The sequence below is a fragment of the Hippichthys cyanospilos genome, chromosome 1 (assembly GCF_059441005.1).
Source record: "Hippichthys cyanospilos isolate Australia breed blue-spotted pipefish chromosome 1, RoL_Hcya_1.0, whole genome shotgun sequence".
Lineage (NCBI taxonomy): Eukaryota > Metazoa > Chordata > Actinopteri > Syngnathiformes > Syngnathidae > Hippichthys > Hippichthys cyanospilos.
Window position 1 is genome coordinate 30,845,348 of NC_142369.1, and position 12,657 is coordinate 30,858,004.

Sequence of the window (12,657 nt, forward strand, 5' to 3'; positions counted from 1 at the left end):
AGTCCCGCTCGACATTTTCCATAGTTACATTTGAGCGTATTTCTTTAAGAAAGTTCAAAGTTCGCAGTCAACGCCACGTGGTTTCATGAACATGGCAGCCTACTGAACCGTCAGTGTTTGAAAATAGCTAAAGAAGGTAAGGCGCCACTGCAAATATAACGTCGACATTTGTTTTGCATAATTATTTTGACAACAAAATGCACAAATCAGTTGAAACAATTAAATGCTACGCAGAAATAAACAAGATGAGACAATAACGTTGCACAGGTCTGCACATTGTACTGGGGGTTTGGCTGTGTTCGATCAGCTGAACTCGTGTTAAATGGGTGTCATCACACACTTGCTATAAATTAAAGTGCTTCTAACCCAACATTGTGCAACCGCATCATCTCAGCTGTTATTTAAGATATCCCCGCTTCAAAAATATTTGGTCAGCAATTGAGCTAGGAAGGTTGTGGAGCACATTCATGGTGAAATTGTTTTGAAATTATTTAACGGTGTAATTTGACTAGGGTTAAATAGAGTTTATATTCACTATTTATTGTGGGTTTTTTGAATTCTTAAAATGATTTAATATTTTTTCTAGGCAACATGGAAGACTCAAGTAGCAGCCTTGTGACTGAAGCGGCCCCTCCAAAGGAGGGGGACTCTGCTGACCTCCCCACTGAATTCACAGATCATGTTGACACTGCAGGAGAATGTGAGGTGGCATCGGACCCCAGCGTTTATGGCTACATTAAGCAAGATCTTTTCACATCCGAGATCTTCAAAGTGGAGATCCGTAATCTACCAAAGTTCATCGGATTCAATGACCTGAAGAAATTTCTGGCAAAGCATGGCCTCAACCCACACAAAATTAAGTTGTTTGGCAAGCAGACATTTGCATTTGTCACCTTTAAGAATGAGGAGGAGCGGGACAAGGCCATGAAGATGGTGCACGGAATGCAGTGGAAGGGCCAGGTGTTGAGCGTCAGACTGGCCAAGCCTAAAGCCGATCCCATCCAGAGGAAGAGGAAGCAAGAAGAGGATGACGGTCCGGGAGGCCCGCATCCTTCCAAACGAGCAGAAGGTGACGAGAAGGAGGAGCCGTTGAGTGTCCAGATAGCCAATGTGGTGACTCCCTTGTGGAACGTTCCCTATGAAGAGCAGCTGAGCAGAAAGGAGCAGGATGCGGTAGCGGTTCTGCAAAGGCTGGCCAAGTGAGAGCATGGCATCGACAGGATTTCTAATGCACCCTCAGAAAATACTGCGTGTTGAATTTGATGCTGTTTCCCCAGAGAGATTGCGAGCACCAACAAAGCCATGCTGCCATTGCTCTTTGACGTCAAAGAAAAACAATACAGACAGTGCTGTCCTCTTGAAGCAATGTGTCCGTCCCCTATACAGGTTGGTGTCGTCCGAGTTTGGATTTTTCGTCAGTGTTTTTTTTTTTTTTTTTTTAAAGTCAGAAATGTATTCAGAATAATCCATTCTGTTTAGGAATGCAATTCCATAACTAAAATTTGATCATAAATGAGTAACTGCAGACTAGTTTATTAAACATAACAGATTATTTAAATAATTTCCATTGATGTTCATTTAGAGCAGCTGGTAACCTAATAAATGTTTGTTATAATTATCCTTCGATTCATTTATCTTCCGGGGTCAAAAACCAAAGCAAAAAAACAACAACAACAACTTCCCAACACGCTATGTACGCTGGCAGACGGAGTACAGAAACAAGTGTGAGTTCCTCATCTCAGTGGGCGCCGATGGGGAAGATAAGACCGTCGGCTTCCGTCTGGGGAAGTATAAAGGGGGCTCCTGCGCTGTGGTGGGGCCGGCAGAGGCGTGCCATGTCTCAGCCGAGGCCAAGAAGGTCGTCCGTGACTTTCAAAAGTTCATCAGGTGCGTAAGAATCAAAACCAGGGTTTGTAATTTCTTGATTCGATTAAATTTGGAGAAATATTGTTCAGTTCATTCAAACGTGTTCAAATGAATTACTGTCATTCAGTTTTTGACATTCAGATTTAATAAGTAGTTCTTGTATAATGAGCATAGGGAGTGCAGACCTTCGAGGCTTAGCACTTATTTGAATCATGCTTGACAGACTTACATCCAGACTGATACAAGATACTGTAAAAGCACCCTTACTAAATTCATAAACTTAAATGTCATGTTGAAGATGGTAATGTTCCCCTTTTAGATTTTGTACTTGATCGGTCTTTGCGGTACTAATTGTCGCTGGTTACGCAAAGGTCAACTCCTTACAACGTGTACAGTCCTGAAACCTATGAAGGACACTGGAAGCAGCTGACTGTTCGCACCACCAGGACCAAGCAAGCCATGGCTATTGTATTCTTCAACCCGCAGGTAATGAATGAGTCAAGTTCGTAAGGTCTCGCATGTATTGACGGCTAAGCTTTCTATGGATGTTCTGTTTCTGACCAATTGCACGTATTTGACAATTCTCTAGAAACTTGAAAAAACAGAACTTGATGCTTTGAAGAGCTCTATGAAGACGTACTTTTTAGAGGGAGAGGGCAAAGACAGCGGCATCACCTCTCTTTACTATGTCAGAGAGGGCCAAAGGTGAGGACGAAACTCCATAGGTATGGACTTCCAATTAGTGTTTTGTGTGTGGCGCTAAACACCCCTGCTGTTGGATACTTTGGAGGTGTACATCATGAATTTGCAGATAGTTATGTTTATCTTTGTGATTAGATTACAGTAAGTGAAAATGCGATTTCCCCAAACGGCTGCAGGAAATCTCCAAACATTGAAGATTTGCCTTGTGAGCTGATAGCAGGAGATGACTGCATTCATGAGGAAGTGCTTGGTTTAAAATTCAGAATATCTCCTCATTCTTTCTTCCAGGTAGGACATTTTTCATCTTGACACTTACTAGCCTTTTGTCCCGAAACAACGCACTTAGGCAAATATGTTAGGCAAATACGTTTTGTCTAATACAAAGATTTTTTTTTTTTTTTTTTAAACAAACTTCCTATTTTTTGTGCAACTAATAGGTGAATACACTAGCAGCAGAGGTACTGTATTCTACCGTAGCAGAATGGGCACAACTGGATCAGAACACCACAGTTCTGGATGTGTGCTGTGGGACAGGAACTATTGGCATTTCCTTGGCTAAGGTAATGCTTATCATTGAGAGCAATGTATAAATAGCTGCTGGATGAGATGTGATCCATATAAATATATTTGGTGTGTGTGGTGGGGGGGGTCTGTAGAGGGTCAAGAAAGTAATTGGAATAGAACTTTGCCAGGAGGCAGTTGCAGATGCTGAAGTTAATGCAAAACTTAACGGTGAGTCCATTGGTAAGAATAGCTATGTAGTATGTTAGAAATCGTAGCTGGTGCTAGTTGGCCAGTAGAATAAACATCTTGTAACTTGTTCAGTGACGATTGCATGGCTTTTCCTTTGCCATTTTAAGGCCTCAGCAATTTGCCATTTTAAGGCCTCAGCAATGTTGAGTTTCACTGCGGGAAAGCTGAAGATTTGTTCCCCAATATTCTCAATGCAATTGTGTCCCCCAACGTGACAGCCATTGTGGATCCACCAAGGGCAGGATTACGTAAGTCCATAATACCCAACTGTATAAATGTGATGTTTGATTTATAAAGAGTTGCAATCTTAATTACAGATTCCAAGGTGGTCCTCGCAATCAGGAGAGCAGAGCATTTGAAAAGGCTGATTTATGTGGCGTGCAATGCCAAGGCCGCCATGAATAACTTCATTGAGTGAGTTCAATTTTTTTTTTCCATACACCCAAATCCCACTTTGCAAAGATGTTTAACTAAAAAAAAAAAAAAAAAAAAAAAAATCTGCCCTCCAGCCTGTGCAGGGCACCCTCCAACAGAGTCCATGGGGCACCATTCCAGCCTGTACGAGCCATGGCAGTGGATTTGTTTCCTCAGACGACACATTTTGAAATGGTTTTGCTCTTTGAGAGAGTAGCGTACAACTCTCAATGACAGACCAATAATTTAGTGCTTACTTCAGTGCACATGTATTTTTTTTTTTTTTTAAGTCCTTTCCCATCGGAAATGCAGAAATGTTAGTTTTATTTTTCTGGTAGTTTTCTCCTTTAGTTCATCAATTACCTTTTGGAATAAACCCTATTTCCAAAACACTGCTTCATAATCTTGTTTTCACAGTATAAAAATGAAAATCCCTTACTGCATAACATTTCCAGCATTTCATTTGAATACCGCAGACATTATTAGTCAATACATTTTATTTTGCATAACAAACATCACCAGTCATGGAGTCCCTGTTACAATACATACTGTACTTCATTTTGTCGGCAACATGATACAAATTAAGTCACTGGTGCAAGTCAAGAGCATAACATTTAAAAGCAATTCTCACAGTGAGCCAACACACGCATAATCGAGGGGACAGACAAACTAAAAAAAAACAAAACAAAAAAACTCAAAACCAACCATATAAGAACAGCCTCACATTTGAAAAATGTTACAAGCCAAATACTTAAATGCACACACAAGGTTTGATTTTAGCACGTCTTATCTCTTTCGGATATTACTTGAACGTTAGATTTTGCAGGAACTTTAGGTAGTCTGTAAAATGCATATGACTGGACTTTAGACTTTGGTATAGTTTCAGAATCATGTGTTAAACTAAATGACTTGGCGGCATTTTGAGGTCAGCCTTTCGACTGAATATTGCAAGTTTGCATTCTGCAAAATGTTTTAGGTGCATACACATGGTCAGCTGTCACAAGAAAGGTAAACATTCAAAACCAATACAAAGTACATTAAGACACCTTAACACATGCTTTAGACACATATCTTTAAAAATTCTAATTTGCTAGATAAATGCTTTATTTTGTAGAGGGGACTTGGTCTTTTCATTTTCTGGCCAAGTTTTAGGTCCAACCAATACACTCGAAGCCCTTCGTGAAATGGATCAGCTAAGGCATAGGTGTGGAACTCCAGTCCTCGAGGACCGGCGTCCTGCATGTTTTACGGGTTTCTCTCAACACACCCGATTCAAATGATTAGCTCTGCAGGAGCTTAAAAATGATCCTGATCATTTGAATCAGGTGTGTTTGAGAGAAGGTTAGAAAACATGTAGGACACCGGCCCTCGAAGACTGGAGTTCCACACCTATGAGCAAAGGCAGCACGTAGACCTTTTCGTTAAGCTTAAGGGCACCATAAAGCAAAGCTAATGAAATGTTAACTGGTGTGCTCGGCATTAGTACTCTAATGTTAGTGTTGTAAAGCCAAGACCCAAGGAAATTACTATGTGGCCGGGGTTGGAGTAAAACGTGTGCGAGAAATATGTTTGACGGGACACGAGTCCCAATAATTGTTCAGTGTTCACTTCACGACACATTTTCAAGCATGCAAACCGAGTCAATTCTGAAGAAAACTATGTACTCCTCATATTAGCAAATACGCCAGCAACTAAAATACAAGTCATTTCGCTTCCTAATTTATGTTGTAAATACAAGTAAGTCCCTTCCAAATAGATTACAGGGTAACAAAAACACAGATGCCGATGTTAAAATGCAGCTATTAAGACACTTTTAAAACATAACCATGGTAGGTAGCGGTTCTTGCAGTCAGACATGCACGCATTGTATTTTAACAATGTCTATCACATGCCCTTTTATCTGCACCCTGGGTGACGTTCTCCTTGTTCCCTAGCTGGGATGCATCTAAAGAGGTATGTGCGCTATGGTCTGTCAGTGCATTTTGTCCTACCCTGATGTCTTATCAGCCAATCTGACTACACACAGACAAAAGCAAGCGAGCAATTCTAACGGCATAATGATACCATCCTACATAGCGATGATGTTGCAGTGAAGGTGAGTGTGGCGTCTGCTGTCCATCTTACTGGTTAAACATCAACAGTACAGAGAGGTTCACTTCCAGGCTGGGCAGATTCCATGATGGTCATCTTGGGTTTCTTCCTCGTTTCTTCCTATATTTATAAACAAATACACACATTTTTTGTTCTGTGAATACTTCGGCTGTGGGTTTGCACTCTTCTTCTATGTAGAGCAGTTAGCACTGCTTTCACGCCAAGGGTTTTCGCTGAAACTCTTCTATATCACACCTGACACTTTTCTCCACTTGTTCCAGCCTGCCTGCACATGCTTCGTCTCTTTTCCACCCTCGCCATTGCTCTGGACTGTTGACCCTAAATACTTAAAATCCTCCACTTTCTTCATCACTTCTCCCTGTACCTTCACTCTTCCACTTGGGTTCCTCTCATTTCACACACATATACTCAGTCTTGCTGCGGCTAACCTTCATTCTTCTTTTCCAAGGCCAACCTCCACCGCTCTAGCTCCTCCTCACCTGTTGCCTACTCTCACTAAAGATCACAATGTCATCTGCAAACGTCATGGTCCATGGAGGTTTCTGTCTAACGTCATCTGTCAGGCAGTCCATCACCATAGCAAACAAGAAGGGGCTCAGAGCTGATCCCTGATGAAATCCCACCTCCGCCTTGAACTCTTCTGTCACACCCCACAGCACATCTCGCCAATGTCTTCAACTTTCTCCAGAGCTACAAAGACACAATGAAGCTCCTTCTGACCTTCTATGTACTTTTCTATCAACATCCTCAGAGCAAATATTGCATCCGTCATGCTCTTTCTTTTGGATGAAACCATATTGCTGCTTACAAATGCTCACTTATGCCCTTAGTCCTGCTTGAACTATTCCTTCCCATAACTTAACTGTATGGCTCATCAACTTTGTAAATTATCATTTGTTCATTATGCTAGTCATTCTGTGCAAAAGAAAAATACCAGAAATTAACAAGTATCGGTAGCTACATAAATGGGGGCATATGCACATCACAAAACCCTATTCTATAAATACAAATAACAGATTTAAGCTACATTACTATGCTTTACACTACGTATTTAATCATTGAATGACTTACCCTTTGTGCAGCCAGTTTCCTCATCTCCTCTTGTAGTTTGTTCAAGATGTGAAGGTTTGGTTTGTTCTTTTTAGCAAACTGCTGCAGCTCAATCACACTCTTGTCTGAGCTCTCCTATACAATAAAATAGTAAGTACATACAATGAGACAATCACACAGCAACCTCACCCAAAACTTTAATGTATTGGGCACTCTGATTGACGCAAGTCTCACCCAGTCCAGAACTTCCAAAAGACTAAGGCCTACCTTCTTGACCATCTTATTACTCTCTCGGCCATACATCCGCAGCAGTGAGCCCCAGTTCTTCACATGAGGATGAAGCATTTGCAAAATCTTCTGAGATGCTAACTGTTTGCCAACCCTCTTGTTCTTGCCTGGTTGCAGAGAAACAAAACCACTTTAGATTCACGTGCCAGTCCAAGTTTCGTCCTGATGTGGCATGCACATTTGGGTAGGGACTGTAATTTAACATCGCAACCAAATTGTTCTTAAAAAAGATCCATGAATGCAGTCAGGACACTCAACATGTCAAAAAGGAAAGTACTTACACCAACCACGCACAGTGTGCTTCCCACAAGTCATCACATATTCACTCTTCTGATTCTTCCCAGGTATCACCTCAAATTTTATGCTAGTGTCTCCCATCCCATGGTTTCTACAGGTCAAAAAGTTCAATAATTATTGCCTTGAAAGACAATTGCATTTATAAGAGAAACTAAACTATTGATGGAGCTGCTTGTGTGGGTGTGAAATTTTACACACCTTTTAAGGCACTCATGAAGAATCTGATAAGGCGAAAGAAGGCCCGCTTTGTTGGTCAGCTCATACACTCTCGAGTCTTCTATACTGATATGGTTAAAATACTGTAGGGCAAGACGCTCAATGTTACACAATGTTTGCCCACTCCAGTATTGTGGGTTTTTTTTGTTTTTTTTTTTGAGAACGGCTGAAGGTACCTCAAGTTCATCTGCCTCTACGGGTTTTTCCTCAGAGGTCTGCTTCACAAAATCAGGTATAAGGATTTCCAGTGTGGCTCTGGCTACAGCGTACATATAATTGGCACAGAGATGACCAAAGCAATTATGTCTTTGCACTACTATCACACCACTTTATGTGGTGGTGTTAAACGCATGTCACAAAATGTCCAGTTAGCAAATTACCAGCTTTATTCTTGGCAAGTTTTTTACTACTTGCAGTTCCTGTGCCATAGGTGACTCCATCTATAATGACAGATGCGCCAAAGGGTTCACTTGGGTTCTCTGCAGGGGACAAAAATATGGATCACTCACTGAAAATGACCGAGTGTTAGGTGGCTTCAGCGCAATCGTTTCTCTCAAGGCAAAACTTACCACATTCAAAGAAGTTGTAAACAGGTCGAACCTTAAGGACACGCTGCATATATTCGTGTAAGATGCAAACTTCAGACTTCCCATTGGGATTGATGACAAATTCTGTTAAACATATACCGTAGGTAACATTAATGTGAATGATTACCGTCATTGCTGGGAGTGAAAAACAAAATTGACAAGGTCTTTTTTATGGTGTAGTCTGCTCAGGGAGCTTGATTGACTCAAAGATGCAAGATGCCAGGCCATGCTTAACTGAACTGTTACATTTGTGTACTAGGTGGATTGAGCATGAATGAACGTGGTTGTCCCGTGAGGCACAATGACAATGTTATATCGCAGGTCAATTTTGAATAACACAATGTTAGATTTTGGGAATGATAGACAACAAGGCGGGTAATTATTACTGACGATAAAGTGCAACGCTATCTCAAAAGTATCATTTGAATATTCCACATGAACTGCACAACATTTTTTACCTTTCTTAGTAGGCGCATCTTGGACTGACAACGTAATGAGTTTCTGGTTTGCAGGCAGGATGGGCCTTTCTGATTCAGCCTGTTTCCTCTTCATGTCTCTGTTAAACTGCCTCCGCTCGGCCCATGTGCGGAACTTCTTTACTGTCACTTGTTCAAAGTCAAAGCGCTTTTCCAGATACTGGCGAAACTCTTCAAGTTCTGTCAAGTATTTATAACATCAGTAAGACCACCTTGAAAAAAATATAGCTTTCAAAGTAGAAGCTAACTTGAAATTAACCCTGCAGAAACATAGCTGAGCTGCAATCTTAAAACTTCTTACCAATGGACTCATCTTTGCACACCTCTACTTTGGCTCTGACTTGACCTAGGGCTCCTTGAGCAATGTCGCATGGTGGGGCCTCCTTAGAAGGCTGACCGTCATTGGTGATGCCCTCACCCACTGGGCCAAAGTCATCAGGACAGGAGGTGGGTACATTATTATGCACCTCTCCTGTGTGGTCAGAGTGCTCTGTATGGCCGTCACCATTTGCGTTCTCGCTGGGCTTAACGGGAAGCTTGTCTGCTTGAGGCTCCGCAATGCCATTCAGTTCCTTCTCCTCCTGTTCCTTCATCTTCTTATAGTGTAAGCAGGGGATGCTGCTGGTTGGAGGGTCGTGTTTCTAGATCACAGTGGCAGATCAAGAGTTGGAAGACACATAGGGGAAATAACACTTTACATACCTAAATCTTTGTTTTTTTTGGGCTAAATGTGCCTTCATGGACTATACTTTTGTGACAGCACCACATCACGCAAAGGCAACTATTATTACAACTATTTTGAATCGCTGTAAAAACAGTCACCCCAACTCGCCACACGAGAAATGTTACTGCGGAACCCCACACACTGAGAGTGTGGAATGTCCAGCACAGGGCTGCACAGTTGAGATGAACATGTCCCCATCCTGCTAAGCCTCTGTTGTAATGGAAATTTAAAGGAGGTGGTGGTGTTGGGTCAAGCGGAGTGGTGGTGTTTGGGGTTAACAGAAAAACAGCAAAACTTACCCTAATGCTGCCTGATCCAAGGAAGTAGGGCCTGGACCAAGTTACTACTCTGGTCTCTCTGTGCAGGTACACTGGAATGCCTGAGTTGTGGAATGTCATGATCCATCCATCTGGAAGTGGCTCAGTGGGTGGTCGTCCCCGGCCTAACATATAGACACACACGTGCAAACCAAAAAGAAATTAGATAGTGATTCTGGACTATTTAGGGGTGCAGACTGCAGAGTAGAGGTATATGTCAGTTGCACCAGAGAATAGTCTATGTAGTCTCTGCCTCCCCAAATTAAAATTGCCTATGATGCATTTTTTTTTTAACAGCACTAAAAAAAAAAAAAAAAAAAAAAAACAACACTTACTTTTCAATACAGTTTTAATTTTGGTCATCATTGGTTGAACACCTCCTTCGCCTTCTGAATGGTGGTCACTGTCACCACCATATTTGTCCTCTGCTGGACGCATCTTTTTAGGGACTGGCATACCCTCCTCTAGCAGAGCATCAACATCATTGTCGAATTCCTCCTAAAAGGGTTTGAGATTGGATAATCCTCATCCTGACATTTGGTTTAACAATTCAGTTAGACAAACATGAAATTTGTGGGTGTTTATATATGCACCTCCGTAATTCAAATTTGATTTCACGTACTGGAGGAGGATGAAAAGCTTAAACATTCCCATTCACTGCCTTAATTTGAGTGTTAGATTGAACATATTAAGAGATTTTACATCAAAAGGATCAACAACCAATTAATTTAGAGACCCTTTTGTACTATTTTTCAATTGGCTTTTTTTTTTGGGATACGCAAAATTACCACCTCAGACAAAGAGGCTTGCTGCCAGAAGTAAATGTGCAATAAAGAAAAGTTAAAAAAAAATGTTAAAAAAAAAAAAAAAGAGTGACATGGCAGCACACTATTCCAGTACATACATACAGGTACTTGCCACATAGCTGTTGACTGCCAATAAAAGTTGGGGCTGAGGCAGAATCATAGAACCACCTAACATGTTACAGCCGTTCAGTTTTTAGACTCTGACCCTTGTTGAATATGAATGAGTAAAAATGTAGATTTTTCCAAGTCAAAATTAGTTAGATTTGTTTGAATAAAGTTGAGCAAACAGTAGACCATTAACGATAACGTTTTGCTATATTAGAGAGATTCAAGTGTCCGTGGTAACACTTGTGGAAAATTTAAGAAAAGACAAAACATGACCACTGTAAAAGGAGAAACCTACCTCATACGTGTAAGCCATGGACTCATCGTCTGCTTGTGCTTGCTGAATTATGACCTCAGACTTAAAGCCATTTTCATCATCTTCATTATCCATGAAAATCTCATAGATGTCATCCAACTCATCCAGGACAGCATACTCAACTTTATTCTCCAGGTCTACCTCAGCCTCCTCAATTGTACCCACTTCAAGCGTTGTTCCTGAGCTACCTACAGCTATCCCTTGATCACTTGGGAACTCCAGCTCACCATTCATGTTGCCCAAAACATCATCACTAACTCTCTCCTGTTCTTCACCTGTAAATAAAACCTTTCTGTCTTTGCTACAGCTGCTTTCAGTGAAGCTAACGCGAACCTTAACATCCTTAAGCAGTTTGACATCTGGCAGGAGCTTGGTTACACTGGGAGCATGACGAGCTGTTCTGGGGCACAGCGGGTTGGGATAAGTTGCCTCATTTGAGGGCTGGCTACAGAAAGAAATTGTGCCAGTACCAAGCGCCTTCTGTGGTTTTGCTTCCCCGTCCGCTAGGGTGCATATGTATCCATCACCACCAGAGCTAACGTCCATTACCTCTGCGTCACTGGACGTTTGCAGGGGAGGTGGTGGAGGTGCTCTGCCCTCATCTTGGCCAAAATCATTGGGTGGCTCCAAAGGGAGAGGTGGTAGAACATCATCTATTTCCATTGTTTTATTCACGATTTAAACCGCCCCCCCCCAAAAAAAAAAAAAAATCTTAATTATTAGCTTTAAAACGACGCTGGATATTTGTTCTTATCTAAAAGTAGAATGCATGCAGACGCATATTCCAGAATAGAACCCGTATCAGAGATGAATATGCTAAGCTGACTACATTGTTCTTTTCATTAATGTAGACAGCTTTCAGAATCACTGTCTCAATTATTGGAAATCACAATGCATTCAGCCTAATGTGGGATCCAGACAGTGATCACCGTCCTCTTGCGATTCCTCGGGCAGCTAGGAAAAACATTAACAGTGAAAGCATAATCAGAAAACATATGATCACGACTCACGACCACTGTCTGCCAGGTAGTACTTAGCTCCGAGGAGTAGTCACGAATCAATTACCGTAGAGTTTATCCGAGCTATTCAACTACTTAGAAAAAAATACGCGTTACCTAATTCGTCAAGAGCAGGGCCAGACTAGCTTTAGCATCAAGGCTAAGAGGCGAACAAACGATCATCGAAGCTATATTGTAGTCCATAAAAAGAGACCATAATGCTATCCAAGCCTTCACGCCTGTGCGGGGTTGCGTGAATACTCACCAATACATTTAACAATCTCGTCAAACCCTAACTACCTATTGAACGTGTCTTAGCCACCCAGACTCATTGGTAGCTCCGCCATCTTGAAGTAGTGCACGACTGCGCTTCAAATTAGGCTCCGCCTTGTAGTGCCGGCTTGTTAATGATTGGTTGTCGAAGCCGTCAGTCAAAACCACCCGGGACTATCGTTTGTTGCACGTATGCTATGCAGGAAAGCAACAAGAGCAGCACTAACAAAATATTCTTGAAAAAAAGATTCCACCCATCGTAAGAATGAAACGCTAACGTTTTCTTACACATTTAAATATCCTTAAGTCAGACAAAACTTTTTTTTTTACAGGATTAGATGAACAGAACAACGTCCA

General features: G+C 41.5%; 2 protein-coding genes across 3 annotated transcripts; one reads left to right on the top strand and one right to left on the bottom strand.

Annotated features, from left to right (window-relative positions):
• The first annotated feature begins 38 nt into the window (after window positions 1-38).
• trmt2a (tRNA methyltransferase 2A) lies at window positions 39-4,125 on the top strand. Of its 2 annotated transcripts, XM_088424219.1 has the most exons (12): window positions 39-136; window positions 587-1,199; window positions 1,278-1,386; window positions 1,706-1,887; window positions 2,238-2,352; window positions 2,456-2,571; window positions 2,745-2,856; window positions 3,006-3,128; window positions 3,225-3,300; window positions 3,453-3,569; window positions 3,639-3,735; window positions 3,831-4,125. In XM_088424219.1, exons 2-12 carry the CDS (start codon window positions 592-594, stop codon window positions 3,967-3,969), a joined length of 1,794 nt encoding a protein of 597 aa, XP_088280345.1. In that variant the 5' UTR covers window positions 39-136; window positions 587-591; the 3' UTR covers window positions 3,970-4,125. The 2 variants fall into 2 exon arrangements, 1 of the variants encoding a protein (XP_088280345.1); XR_015866678.1 differs by lacking the exon at window positions 3,225-3,300 and having other exon boundaries at window positions 3,831-3,884.
• Window positions 4,126-4,214: 89 nt separating this feature from the next.
• Window positions 4,215-12,355, bottom strand: dgcr8 (DGCR8 microprocessor complex subunit). The gene is made up of 14 exons (XM_088424233.1): window positions 12,293-12,355; window positions 11,012-11,983; window positions 10,138-10,300; window positions 9,785-9,927; window positions 9,063-9,402; window positions 8,744-8,941; window positions 8,268-8,369; window positions 8,079-8,177; window positions 7,875-7,957; window positions 7,681-7,781; window positions 7,467-7,573; window positions 7,165-7,292; window positions 6,919-7,032; window positions 4,215-5,946 (listed from the first exon to the last, which is right to left on the bottom strand). The coding sequence occupies exons 2-14, from the start codon at window positions 11,690-11,692 to the stop codon at window positions 5,863-5,865; spliced, it is 2,343 nt and encodes a 780-aa protein (XP_088280359.1). The 5' UTR covers window positions 11,693-11,983; window positions 12,293-12,355; the 3' UTR covers window positions 4,215-5,862.
• Between the last annotated feature and the right edge of the window lie 302 nt (window positions 12,356-12,657).